The sequence below is a fragment of the Schistocerca americana genome, chromosome 1, assembly GCF_021461395.2.
Source record: "Schistocerca americana isolate TAMUIC-IGC-003095 chromosome 1, iqSchAmer2.1, whole genome shotgun sequence".
Taxonomy (NCBI): domain Eukaryota; kingdom Metazoa; phylum Arthropoda; class Insecta; order Orthoptera; family Acrididae; genus Schistocerca; species Schistocerca americana.
This window is the reverse complement of record NC_060119.1, coordinates 427,971,765-427,986,282: the sequence shown is the minus strand read 5'-3', so window position 1 is coordinate 427,986,282 and position 14,518 is coordinate 427,971,765. Positions and strand designations below refer to the sequence as shown.

Here is a 14,518-nt window from a genome sequence, read left to right as displayed (position 1 = left end):
TCATTTGTATATAAATCAATATGTTGTACAAAGTGTTGTTAGGGAGATACTCAAGCTCTCATTGGCTGAAGTGTCATGATGATGATGATGATGATGATGGATGCTGGCGGTGAAAGATGTGCTGTTGGGAGTAGGCAATACAGAGAAAATGGGAGAAGAGTTTGGGACATCAATCCAGAAATAGAGAGAGAGAGAGAGAGAGAGAGAGAGAGAGAGAGAGAGAGAGAGAGAGAGAGAGTTTCCTATCACTGGAGAGTACAGCAGAGTGGTGTGATTTTGTTTACGCAGACACACTTTGGATCGCTTATCAGGTCTTGGTTATGGGCACCTAAGAATGCAGATGAAGGAACTTACATACTGAGTACACATCACAGCTTGATCTTAGAGGAGATTCTGTCATTTTTCATGTCACACTAGATAATTCACAGGCTGTTGGTATAGTTCAGTAATTAACTTTATTTATGTATAAAACTGGTTGTAAGATCACCATTCAGCATGAGTTTGGACCTTCCTGCACGTACCACTTGTTCTTAATGATTAAATTTGCTGTGCTGCCTATGTTTATTACTAATGTTAGTTTTACATCTACATCCATACTCCGCAAGCCACCTGACGGTGTGTGGCGAGGGTACCTTGAGTACCTCTAACGGTTCTCCCTTCTATTCCAGTCTCGTATTGTTCGCGGAAAGAAAGATTGTCGGTATGCCTCTGCGTGTGCTCTAATCTCTCTGATTTTATCCTCATGGTCTCTTCGTGAGATACACATAGGAGGGAGCAGTATACTGCTTGACTGCTCAGAGGGTATGTTCTCGAAACTTCAACAAAAGCCCGTACTGACCTTCTGAGCGTTTCTCTTGCAGTCTTCCACTGAAGTTTATCTATCATCTCCGTAATGCTTTCGCGATTACTAAATGATCCTGTAACGAAGCGCGCTGCTCTCCATTGGTTCTTCTCTATCTCTTCTATCGACCCTATCTGGTACGGATCCCACACCGGTGAGCAGTATTCAAGCAGTGGGCTAATAAGTGTACTGTAACCTACTTCCTTTGTTTTATGTTCAATAATTTATAGCTCACACATCTTGTCTACCCTCAATTATTCGACCTCAAGATCATCTTTTACTAAAGTATTTTGCTAATACATGAACAGGGTGGAGGGGGCAGAGCAGTAATGTCACGAACTTAAACATACTACAGATAGAATTATCTGGGAGTATCAACTGGTGTCACAGGTTCACATGCATATGCGGGCTTTCTGTACTGCACTGATACGGACAACCAGAAGATTTTACTGACAAACTTTCTCAATTTAAAGAGGCACATAATCCAAATGCAGTAGTGCACTCTTACCTTGTACATTGGCTCAGCAATGTCAATGAGATGCTCAACATGTGAAGCAATACGACATGGACTACTGAAGGAAAAGCCGTTACTGTTTAAGAACTAGAAACAAAAAAACAATGAATTGCTGTGACGTTAGCAATTACTGTAGGAGGAGGAAAGCCGCTCCCATGCTAACCTGAAGAATGAAACATTGCCCAAGAAAATTTCCTTGAGGGTCAGTGATTAGTAGCTATAAGAAACGCTAGACGAACATAGAACTAGTGGTGGACTGGTTAACTACTATTTGTAATTGTAATACTAATCTGCCATTCAATAAGTGAGCTATGCTAGTGTGGGATGCTATTCAAGGTAAGCTCACACCAGAAGTTAAGAATAAAGTTGCTGTACTGGAGACAAACTTACAAGGTGATGACCCCATGGCTAGGATCGACTTTCTTAAAGCACCTATATGGTGGTGTAAGTTAGGGTCCCAGGTATCACACCCTGCACCCGTTTGCCTTGGTGGACACTCATTTGCAAGTAATTGACAAAAAAGAATTTCACGATTTCTTCTGATCCACTGAACCCCACAACTGTATTGCTGATTTTAAAAAGTTGGTACTAGCCATCAAGACCTTCCCTTATTAGTCATCATGTCTGGAGGTATGGCTTCAAACTGCAGGAGCTAGATGTTGTAAACAAGCCACTTAAAAATTCATCTCCAACAATACTACTCTGATCGGTTTTCAGAAAGGGATCACGGAGTCTCTTCATCTAGCCAGATTAAAAAACCACCAGTCAGCGTTATGTGTGTGTGGATTGTCCCTTCAAGGGCACAATATCACCAGATTCTATCATCACAACACTCAAGAAGTTCTGGATGGCCAATGCCAAGCATGGTAGCCAGGACAACATACTTAGCGGGAGTAGCAAAAATACTTGACAATCATGAGACAAATGTCAGCAGTGAAGTTAACAGTGACATCAGTTCAATGAAGCCTGTAATTTCACAGCCTATTTCTGAATAACTTATGAACATTACAACAACAAGACTGTGACAAAGATTCCCTATATTGTCGTTTGTAAATGTGTGATGTATAATTAATTTTTCTACACTGAGTTTCTCTCTATAAACCTCTGTCTCAACCTTAACCTAACAATAAGTTTCTTGGGACTCAAAGTTCTTTCAAATTTTAACACTAATTTTGCAGGCCATATAATTAGTTCTTCTATCCCCTCTGTTGGTGATAGTATTTTTTCCAATGCACTGAAAGCCACTGAACAACTTCATCTTAGTTGATTTGAGCGAGAATAGTTGACACCTCACTTCAGCGAGAAATTGAGCTTTATTTCAGAATATCTAAGCTCTGGTCTGAAAATGGCAATACCCAAAACAGACAAGATGGAAATGGCAATACCCAAAACAGGCAACATGGAATAATTTAAAACAGCTCAGGTGAAACAGGCGGAGTTATTTAGACAACTTTATGAATAGGATTCTTTACTTATTTTAACATAAAAGTTTAACTATCGACCCAGTTAAAGCCTTTTTGGATGATGCTCCTTGAATTTTCCACATGCCAATAACATTTAGAGGAGCAAATTGAAAATCTTACTTTATTACATGAAAAAAAGTGACAGAAGTTACAAGGTTGGCACCTGGAATTTGTACTTATTACCATCTTAAAACAATGCAATTTTATACAGTGAACACAATAACAGAACATGCCATCTTAAAACAATGCAATTTTATAAAATACACACAATAACAGAACACAGGACAGACAAAAATGTACATACCTTGCAAAACAGGCAGACATTACGAAGAAGGAATGATGGAATTTCAGGATCATGGAGATCACAAAATACATTTAGTGCTGCAGCTTCTGCTGCAGAAACTTCTTCCAGTTTACCAGCTGAACTCTGTTTGAAAGCAGCATATAAAGGGAAATTTAAGAGGAATACCTGCAAGAGAGAACAAAAATTGAAGCAAATCCCACTTCACAAGACAACAATCAAAAATGAAAAGTCAGCTTACCTTAAAGACAAATGGCACAGATGTTTGCAACAATACTGCAGTTAGACATTAGAGAAATACCAACATAAAAAATTATGCTGTCTCAAGTTTCAACACCCTAGAACTTTGAAATTTTGGAATGTTTATTTCTTTCAGTAGAAACAGAGATCGAAATGTAGAAATTTCAGACCTGTATCTCTATTCATTGCTTATATTGTTCACCTATTACCTAGAAATGTGGCAGTAGTCAATTTGGTCACTTAATGTTTCTTTAAGAACCTATTTCATCTGAGAGCACAGCAAATGCACAGTTGCCTCACATCAAAGTGACATAATGCTGCAATGTATCCTGAAATGTCAGAACTGACTACTGCTTTTAACTATATCTAAGGTTATGGTACAGGTATTAAAATGGCTTGTAAGTTGTTAGGGAAGGAAGTAATGGAATATTTAGAACATTTGCAGTGGGTTTTAGAGAAACAGTCCAAAGGCAATGAAAACATTAACAATTTGTAGAATAATTTTATCTCACACAATGCTAAATCAGGTGAAAGTCGTCGTGATGTGTTCAGAGAAGTTAAACCACTGACTGTTAGAGCTGCAAGACGAACTCATCCATAAAAATAAGGCACATTATTCAGGAAGAAATGACATGCAGTATTACAGAGGAAGATGGGAAAGAGAGAGGCATCAGTTACTATTACCAATTTTTTGAGGAAAAATGGGACTCAATGGGAGGTTTCGGATTGTATCTTCAATGCAACTGGAAGATTGCCTAAGCAAAATAATTCATGCCAGACATCAAGACCAACTCAACTTGCAAAGACAAAAATAAAAATTCAGAGTGCTGCTAATGTTTAGTGGCTGTTTGTTGAAAAAAAATGCTAAAAGGTACAAAACTGTGCACTGAGATGGGAGCTCTTAGTCAACTTGGAAACAACAGTTGTTATTTTTCTCTTTCTCCACCAGATATATTCACTGTAGTTTTGTTACAATGTAAATGGTTAGGTAAAAACTCTACTCACCATGCGGTGGCAGGGCAACACACACACAAAAGGTTTAACTATTACAAGCTTTCAGAGCCAGTGGCTCCTTCCTCTGGCAGAAGAGTTGAAGGGGAAGGAAAAGGATTGGAGAGGTTTAGGCAAAGGGGCACAGCTCACAAAAGTCACGCAGAACCCAAGATCTGGAGAGACTTACCAGACAGGATGAGAAGGAAAGACATTGTCGGGCATTGTTGCTCATGGATGATGGGAGAAAAGGTGTTCCAGAGGCGAACAAACAACAGTATGGTGTACAGGTGAATTCAGAGTTTTGCGAAGAACTTAACACGCCTGACGCGCCATGAGAAGTTGGCACTGGGTGAAAGGTGGTGGTTCCCCACACTTGGCACAGAGACTGGGTATCGGGCTGGTCCAATAAGCACCTGTGGACAGCCTAATTTCCTCATGGTCAATAATCTTCATGTAAGAAGGTCTCGCTGACCCATTCACCATATATCCATAGTCTAACCATGAATGCACAAAAGCCCTATAAAACTGGAGCAGATGTGCCCTTCTGCTCCCAAAGACCTGTGACTAAGGCACTTCATAAAATTCAGTGCCTTCTGGGTTCTGGCTTTGAGGGCTCTCATGTGTGGTAACCAGTTTGGAGTCTGAAATGAGACATAGGAACCTCACTGAGTCTTTACAATATCAAATGGTATCCCTCACACATTAGTCATGGAAATTAAAACTACAACGAGAATGATTAAAATGAAAACACACACACATATCTGCAGAAAACTGAAAACCTGTCCTAGCAGCCCACTCCTCCAACCTCCTCACTCCAAGTTGCAACTGATGGGTCACTGTTGCAACACTAGAGGAGGAACAGACAACAGCAAAACCATCCACAAATGAAGACCACTAAACAGGACTCCATACCATAGGTGTGATACTGTTTATCACTATGGCAAACAGGGTAACACTTAAAACACAGCCCTGAGGAACACCATTCTCCTGCTCAAAACAATCTGACAACATGTCACCAATTCCAGACCTAAAAAAGTGCTTAGAAAGGACTATATGAAGATGGGGAAGTGGCCCCATTGACGGAGTTGCACAAGAATACTGTGTCTCCAAGTAGTGTTGTATGCCTTACTGATATCGAAGAATATAATGAGACAGTGATGTTTATTTAGAAAAGCCTGCTGAACAGCCGCCTCTAGTAAGGTCAGGCTGTCAACAGCGGACCAAAATCTTCGGGATCCACACTGAAAGTGGCTAAGGAGTTGCCTGGTTGTTATAAACCGGATCAGACGACAGTTAACCATTTGCTCCAAGGCCTTTCCTACACAGCTCATGAAGACAATACTCCGGTAACTACTGGGACATGTGTGGTCCTTTTCTTGTCTGAGAAAGGTATCAGAATTGCCCCTCTCCATGAGTTGCACATTGGGAAAGTTGTCTACCTGCCAGACAAGATTAAAACATTTTGAGAAAGAGTTCCTTTGGTGCTGCTGGTAAATATCAAAGCATGCAATAACAGATTTGGTTCTGACCAAGAGCAGTATCATAAGCCGCAGACACTGCCGATTCCAGCTCCCACATGGAGAAAGGGTAGTTGTACGATTCAGTATAGTAGGATCTCAAGTCCAGCTTTCCCCTCTCTGCAGTTGCACAGTAGCAGCAAAATGCCAGATCCTGCCTGGCAACGGCAGTATTCACTTTAAAATTTCTTCCATCGTCTGAGCGATGTCTCCAGGCATTGTTTGGAACACTCGTTTCAGCAGTGCTGCTGCTGGTAAACACACATGTGTTTACTGGAAATCCTCTGATGGCATCCCATACTTTTTCAGAACAAGTGGAGTGGTTGACAAGAGTCCAGGAATGTTTGCCATGATCTTTTCTTATTCTCCTTAATTACGGGTCGAGCATTGACTCTCACAACTCTAAAAGCTGTGAGGTTGTCTTCTGCTGGGCAGCATTCAAACCATCGGAGAGGTGCAAACTTGTCCTGGATAGCTGAACAGCACTCATCGGTCCATTTCTGTCCTGGATAGCTGAACAGCACTCACCGGTCCACAAAGGTACAGACCACTTCCAACATTACCGGAAGACTTTGGGATCGATAAGTCAGCGGCATGATGGATCACTCATCTGATGTGGTCCACCAATTCATGGATATTATTGCAGAGTTCAAACACAGCCAGATAGCTGAATGGCCTCCAGTTAGCCCTGCTGACCATCCATTCCCATGGCTTTTGTTCAGATAATGCTCCATCTAATAGGCGAATGAGAAGTGGGAAGTGCTCACTGGAATGAAGGTCGCCAATGACTTCCCACTGAACAGAGTCCCCAAGGGCTGAGAGGTCGATGGCTGACAATGACCCAGTAGCAGCACAGAAATGAGTACAGTATCTGTAACAATAATATTATCTTGGAACTCTTCCATTTGGTCCATGTTTGCGTAGAAAAATAGTAATATCACAAATTGAGTCCACCTTGATGCAAACACTGTGTTATTTGTTTATTTGTTTATTTCTTTATTATCCCAAACTAGTTTCGGCAACAAATATCACCATCATCAGTGTATCTTAAACATTCAGAAAATGGTATGATTGTACAAACACAGTAGAACATAATTACATTTTTACAAATCGTCTTTTGAAATATAGTTTTATATTAATACTTTTATACTACCTTATTTATTGTATGCTACAGCATGTTTTAAGCTATTACTGGCACTGTTTGTGACGTATTTTCTGTTGTCATCTTTTTATACTTAGCGAACATCATGTCATCTGCAACCATGTGAGCGGCTGTTAGTAAACAAATACTCAAAGGTGAACTCCGTATGTCAGCAGTATATCCTTGGGGTTGTGGTAGTGTTTGTGGAAACCAGTTATTTTGGTGTGATTTAGCTGTTGCTTAGCTATTCGTGTACTCACGTTCGTTGGATGGTGTGTGGCTGTTTTTTTACACAGAAAAACAAAACTTTTGCACTTTGTTTCTGATCCATAATCTTACGCCATCTTGCTGTTCACTACAGTTTTTCATAGCCTTTCTCGCCACTTGCGACACACCTCTCGCGACACACGTGAACAGCAAGATGGCGTAAGATTATGGATCAGAAACAAAGTGCAAAAGTTTTGTTTTTCTGTGTAAAAAGCAGCCACACACCAACCAACAAACGTCAGTACACGAATAGCTAAGCAACAGCTAAATACACACCAAAATAACTGGTTTCCACAAACACTACCACAACCCCAAGGATATACTGCTGACATACGAAGTTCACCTTTGAGTATTTGTTTACTAACAGCCGCTCACATGGTTGCAGATGACATGATGTTCGCTAAGTATAAAAAGATGGCAACAGAAAATACGTCACAAAGAGCGCCAATAATAGCTTAAAAATGCTGTAGCATACAATAAATAAGGTAGTATAAAAGTATTAATATAAAACTATATTTCAAAAGACGATTTGTAAAAATTCAATTATGTTTTACTGTGTTTGTACAACCATACCACTTTATGAATGTTTTAGATTTAAAAAAACGTTGATGATGGTGATATTTGTCGCCAAAACTAGTTTGGGATAATAAAGAAATAAACAAATAACATGGTATTTGCATCAAGGCGGACTCAATTTGTGATATTACTATTTTGGGAGTATCTGTGTTGCACAGCACGTGAGAAGCCATGGGCTCTCCATAACCCAACCCCAATGGCAAGTACAGGTCAAGCTCCACAAGGAATGATGGGCACTGAAGTCTCTCAGTAGGATAAATGGTTGGGGGAGTTGTTCCATAAGATCTGCGAGAACCTCAGAGTCTATCGCACCTTGCAGAGGTAAATACAGTAAGCAAACAGTGATCCTCGGACATGCATGAATTTCAGTTGCAACTGCTTGCAGGTCAGTAACCAGGGAAAGAGCAAAGGCGTGATGGGCGTTATTGACAAACACAGCTACACCTCCCTTGGACTCTCCCCAGTCAGGTCATCCTTCTGGTAATACTTACAGTCTCGTAGTACAGGATATTAAATGCTCAAAACACATTTCCTGTAAACACAAGCATGGGGAGCATTCTTGTGCTAGGAGGTTCAGTTCCTCCACGTGTGACCTGAGTCCATTAAACATTCTTCTGGAGGACGTGAGCCATCTATCACGGGGTAGCACTTTTATCCTATTTTTCTGCTGGGGAGTGAAGCTGGGGCTCAGTCTTGGGATGAGATGATTGCCCATATCCAAAATCGAGGTCCATTAGCGCTACAAAAGAATCATGAGGCACATCAAGAGGATGACGTTGACATTATAGAACTGTTTACTTCCCACCTCCGTCAGCAGTGGACACTTCACCTTTGATTTTTTGCCCGAGGTAAGCTTTGGGGCCACAATCATGGCTGTGGAAGTAGCAGCACTGGACGGTGAAATGGACTGAATCTTTTGACGGGCAGGGAGCTCCACAACGTTGGTAACCACAGCCTTTTCTGAAGTTCTTGAAGGGAGATATGGGTGGTGAAATAACTACTGCATTTCACACATTCGTAGTCTCCTTAAGGGCACGCAGTTTGCTGTGTGTGCTGAGATGATGCCATTCCGTCTCCCAAAGCTGAAGAACCTAATGGCGTAATAATGATTGCAGGTCAGTAACAGGGATGCCAATCTCCAGAAGCAGTTTCCGTGTAGCCTGTTTGGCCAGCCTGTCAGCAAGCTCATTTCCTGGGATTCTGACGTGGCCTGCAGTCCACACAAACACCACAGAAGGAATGGACCATTCCAGGGCACAGATGGACCCTTCTGTCCCCCACCAGCTTTTCTGAAATGCGCAGATGAGACTTATCCTTACAACACATTCTGTGCTCCTGTAGCTATCCCCACACCCTCAACTTAACAATCCCCACCCCTCTGTCCTATCATCTCTTCTTCATTCTCATCTCCCACTCTGTTTATTTGCCACCCTCTGCCAACACATCTACTCATCTTTCCCTGCTCCTCTTCTTTTTTGCTCCTTTTTCCCCACCCCCCTTCCCCACAACCTCCTGATGCAGCACCTGATGGCATTCTAGTCCCTGCACACTCCACTAGGCAGCATTCCGTCTCTATCTTCCCACCCGTACACTACTATCCCTTCCTCTTCTCACTCCCTCCAGACTGTTACTTGTATGCCACACGATAGTTTCATTCCCACCCGAGATGCTGGAGTTGGCAGTCATGTGTATGAGGCATGCTTGCTTGTGTGTATGAATGGTGTGTGTCTCTCTTTTACTGATGAAGGCTGTGCTCAGCAGCTTTGCGTGTCTTTTAATTGAGCCTGTCCACAATTTAATGTGTCTTCTTTACAGTAAGTACCAATCTGTCTTTTCCTATATTGTTGATATTCCTCTTTGAATATAGAAAGACAAAACTCTCAAAGCTGCTCTCTTTCCTTTTCACTATTAAAAACACACTCCGATTGCCCGTGTGTGTTCTGTTAATAGACCCAAAATCTTTAGAATTAACTCCTGAGTCAGGAGAACCAGCTACATGTACTCTCTTATTTGACTGGGTGTTAGTACCTACCACTGACCCATCCTTTCCACTGGGAGGAAGGGAGGTAGTTTTGAGTATTTCATCTCGGTCCCACAAGCAGCTATGGAAATGAACGTCCACAGAGACAGAGCCCTACACACCTAGGTACACCTCATAAACTGAGCTGCAGCAGGATCCCCAAAGGTTGTCCACTAACGACAGCTTGGACTCAACAGCCATGCATCTCAATGGCGCACAGCACACCTTGAGACTGAAGTGTTTTTATCATCCTCACAATCCAGGTGGTCAAGCCAAGATCCCTGTTCCCTGTGACACACAACATTCCACCGCTGCACTGCACAGTGGTTTCTGAAACATGCCCAGAGTTTACAGTGACAGAGGACTGGAAGCACTTATCAGTCCTCAGCTCAGGAACCCCAGAGTCTCCACGCCCGCACCCAGCAAACAAATACTGGGCCCCTAGTCCTATTCTCCGCCTTCTTTATGGGGAAAGCATTGATCTTCCTGTAGAAGCCACCATCTAGCAGGCTCTGTATTTTCTCTATATAGTCCTTGTGGGAAAAAACAACAGCAGTGTTGCCTTTAACAGCAAGTTGATTCCTAGATTGAGTACTGTTCAAAACTGTTTGGACTTCTGTGGGGTACCATCTGCTGCAAAGTCATGACACTAGAAATTGTGTGAACTGTAATGGACAGAACAGCATCAAACTTGGTTAAAGAACTAGCAATTTTGATTTCTCATTTGAGAGGAAAAATACTTGTAAACTGACAATACAGCAAAGTATCTACTTGGTTTCCATTCGGGTTAAAGATTACACATAAAAAAAACACAGCTTCAGAAACTGGATTGTCGATCAATACTGTTTGTGATTACTGCGGTTTCTGTCGAGGAGTATGTTACATAACTGTCACTAATAACAAGATTGTAGAAATAGATGAGCTCACAAAGCAGCTCAGAAATATGGGAAGGAACGTCTCAAGAACGAAAATGAACGTATTTGGGTATTTGGAGATACAGAAAGATAACCTAGGAAATGTTTCATTGTTAAAGTGTATTCCAGGACTGAACGAACTTTAGTGCCTCTTGTTAAGAACTTCATCTAGCCTGTAACCAAAGTCATTACAGATGGATGAAATCTTAAAAACTTTGAAGGGAAAAGGATTTCACCAAGAGTTTGTAAACCATTCTGTTGAATTACTGTCTTCTGAGGATCCATCTATTTGCGTGGAAAACACTGGGCAATTATAGAAATCTCTATCAAAAGAGAAAAATGACCAGGTAACTATATTTTTCGCTGCCTCTACTTCCACAATTTCCACTTGCGTGATATTAAACTCCCCTGTGGGACTTTGCCAATTTTCTTACGAGATATTGCTAAAGAGTACCCTGGATGTGGAAAAAAGGATTCCTACTGGCAGCATATACATCATGTGCAATTGTCCAAGATGAAAATATCAATGACAAATAAGGTAAGTGAAATTGCATTTAATGTCATCATTGGATGATATTCATGACTAGTGGTGGTTGTTGTGAACACTAGAAACAAAATTTGTACCATTCAACTTTTGTCGTCGTAGTTGCCATCGCTATAAACAAACTTGATATCTGGTTCCATGACAGTTGCGCATTCGATACATATCACTTGCAAGCTTTCTTGGAAATTAACGCCACCTCATTAACACAAAAATGACTGATCAGTTGTAAACGTAGCCGACATAGTTACCATGAGTTGTACTAAAGGTTCTAGCAGGTAAAGTGTGTACCATCTCATGTACGAAGACAAGGCTGGTTCGCTTCCTGATTCTCCTGGCTGCCAATGAATCAATGTGATGTGCAACCTTAACAAAGTTTGGCACAATGTGCTTGGTAAGACACCTCTTCAAAAATGCAAGAGAATTCAGTAAACAGTACCTACGGTGGCATAGCTTGTTGAATTTCTTCATGTTAATATATCTCCTCTCCATAAAGGTACACGATGTGATTCTTCAGTTTCTCCCAGCATATTTGTTGATCCAACAGTGCACATGACACTGGTGATATGCCTGACTGCTGAAATACTGTGCCCAGTGGAAACAATGAACTGGCGGTTCACTCAAGTCTGTGTGTATCTCATTCCTTACGTATTGCAATACAGGCTGTATAACATGTACCACAAAATTGTTTATATTGTTATGGGACTACATTGTAAAATTTTGACATTAGAACTACCGTTTTTTCCCCACTAGATTGTGCATACTGTGCCTATATCGCAATAAGAATTTGGCCCAATTATTTCAACTCACTGCTATGAAACATGCTGTTTAGTTTCTACTTGGGCACTTACAACAAGCTGTTGATACAGCCACCTGGCTTTTTTCACATCTCACAGAGAACATTGCTTCGCAAAACATGTAAACAACTGCTCTGTCTCTAACTATCACTATAACCATAATCAAGAAAAAACATTATGAGTTCTACATGAAAAATATTGTAATCTTGATGTTCGATATGGATATTTTATTACATAAATGACAGTTTGCACAGGTATTAAAATATAGAAGTCAAGGAATCTGATATTAATACGGCTTTGTGACTGCTGCAGAGCCATACATCGTATGCCGTGATGAAGAAATTACGTTTTTTTTCTTTAACTATACTTGTAGCTGAAAATATAGCTTGTGTATTTCTTAACTTTGAGCTAAAAGACAAGAAAGGGTCTGTGGACATCCATTTATGCATTTAAAATGTGTTATTTCTACCAGTATTGTGGGCTCAAGTCTAGACCAGGGCCAGCTACTGCTAGCAGTGTGAAAAGTCAATGAACTTCTAGTGCCGAAGTGAATGGATGCCCAATGATTGGACAAATAAATATGATCTTTGTTGTGTGCATAGTTCCGCATAGTCAGCGCGTACACAACTTTCCCACTAGAGCGCGCCCCGCAAAGGACAAGCGCAGCGCTCGTCTGTCTCCGCACTACGAGATGGCGCTGTCTTAGAGACCGACCAAATTCTGCTTCCGCCGATCCGTGTATTAAAATGTAACACAGCCAATGAGATTGCTGCTAACGTAGAACCTTTTCTCCTGGCGGATCACACTCGCGCAGTGATACCTGAACGTGCGAGGTATTATAACGAGTGTACAGACCTCCGATTAGTCAGTCTGCAGTCCAGTTTCAGTCTGCGCCTAATAAGATTATCATATTCCTGTACATAGCCATGAAGATAAATGAATAGACACTTTGTAAAGTATCAGAGATATGCGATAATAAGATTAACGTACCAAGACCAAAGGAACTTCAGACAGTCAATTATAAATAGCATCCAGAACCAAGTTAAGTTATTTTCATGCTTCTTATTATTTTCATAAATGTGTGTGAAAATTAATCAAGTTCTGTTTAAAGTTGGTCACCGTCAATCTGCTACTCTAAGCGTGCAAGTGGCATTTCTATCGTCTGACCTAACAGCAGAAGATAAACACGCCACGATAAGACCACGAGACCTATTGCTGACACTCCCCTACTTCGTTAGAGCGACAAGTCAAATAATCCAATGGTGTGTGTACCGAATGTCTTACAGTTCGCACACCACAATCTTTCTCTAGGCACAAAATATTATTGGACTTTTAATACAATGTAATGCTTGCAGTAAAAGTCTAGATCTGTACATACACCACTGGCATACTTACATATTTCGTGCAATGACGTTGTCAGCATTCGCAATGAGATACAATGGGAAGGAAAGTGGGTGTGTCAGCGGCTGGGTGTATCCAGCCAATGAGAGACTAGCAAACAGACAGTGTTTCGAAGAAATATTGTCATATTCACAGGGCAGTATAGCACCATCTCCGAAATCTTCACACATTCAGAAGAAATAGGAAAACATTTTGACAACCAAGATTATTAATTTAACTTAAGCAGCCCCTACCAGTATCAACCTGACCACAACCTCTTAATTCACAGTGTATTCAGGAAAAAGTCAAATACTTGTGACAACAGCAAAAAAGAGAATGGTTTCTACTTTGGCACTAGAAATTCATTGACTTTTTTCTCGTCTATTATTGGTTACATGAAAGTATCATCTAAGCTACATAAAACTGATGCTTTGCCATACTACTAGCAGTAGCTGGCCCTGGTCTAGCCTTAAGCCCTCAATACTAGTAGGAATAACACATTTTAAATGCATAAATGGATATCCACAGACCCTTTCTTATCTTTTAGCAGTTAAGAGGCACACAAGCTGCCTGAAACTGGTGGAAACAGAAATGTGTGCTGTGATCCTTATATTTTAAGCTACGAGTATAGTTAAAGAAAGAAAGAAAGAAAAAAAACTTAATTTCCTCATCACGACATACAGATGTATGGCTCTGCAGCTGTATAAACTTGAGATACACCCAAGCATGTACTACATTATGCACATTTTTGTATTCATGGATGTTATGACAACAGAAACACCAGTGTACAGCAAATAAAAAAGATGGATAATTTAAACTGCATACTGAAACAGGCAATAATCTGAATCTTCTCACATAACTTTATTTATACTTGTCAAAGAGATAAGCTGAAAATGTCTAAACCTATAATATATGTCACGAAATCCCCCTGGGTTACCACCAGTTGTTTTAACACCATCAACTTGCAGCAATGTTTCATCAAGTTTACTAATTTTCAGGTAGATTTTGAATGG

The 14,518-nt window shown here is 40.8% G+C and overlaps 1 protein-coding gene across 1 annotated transcript in view; it reads right to left on the bottom strand.

Annotated features, from left to right (window-relative positions):
- The window catches only part of LOC124602586 (ubiquitin carboxyl-terminal hydrolase 34), a 499,996-nt gene that overhangs the window by 481,429 nt on the left and 4,049 nt on the right, over positions 1-14,518 (bottom strand). The window contains exon 4 of the mRNA XM_047136330.1: positions 3,123-3,287. Coding sequence (XP_046992286.1) covers positions 3,123-3,287 — 165 coding nt within the window. The remainder of the gene's footprint in view (positions 1-3,122; positions 3,288-14,518) is intronic.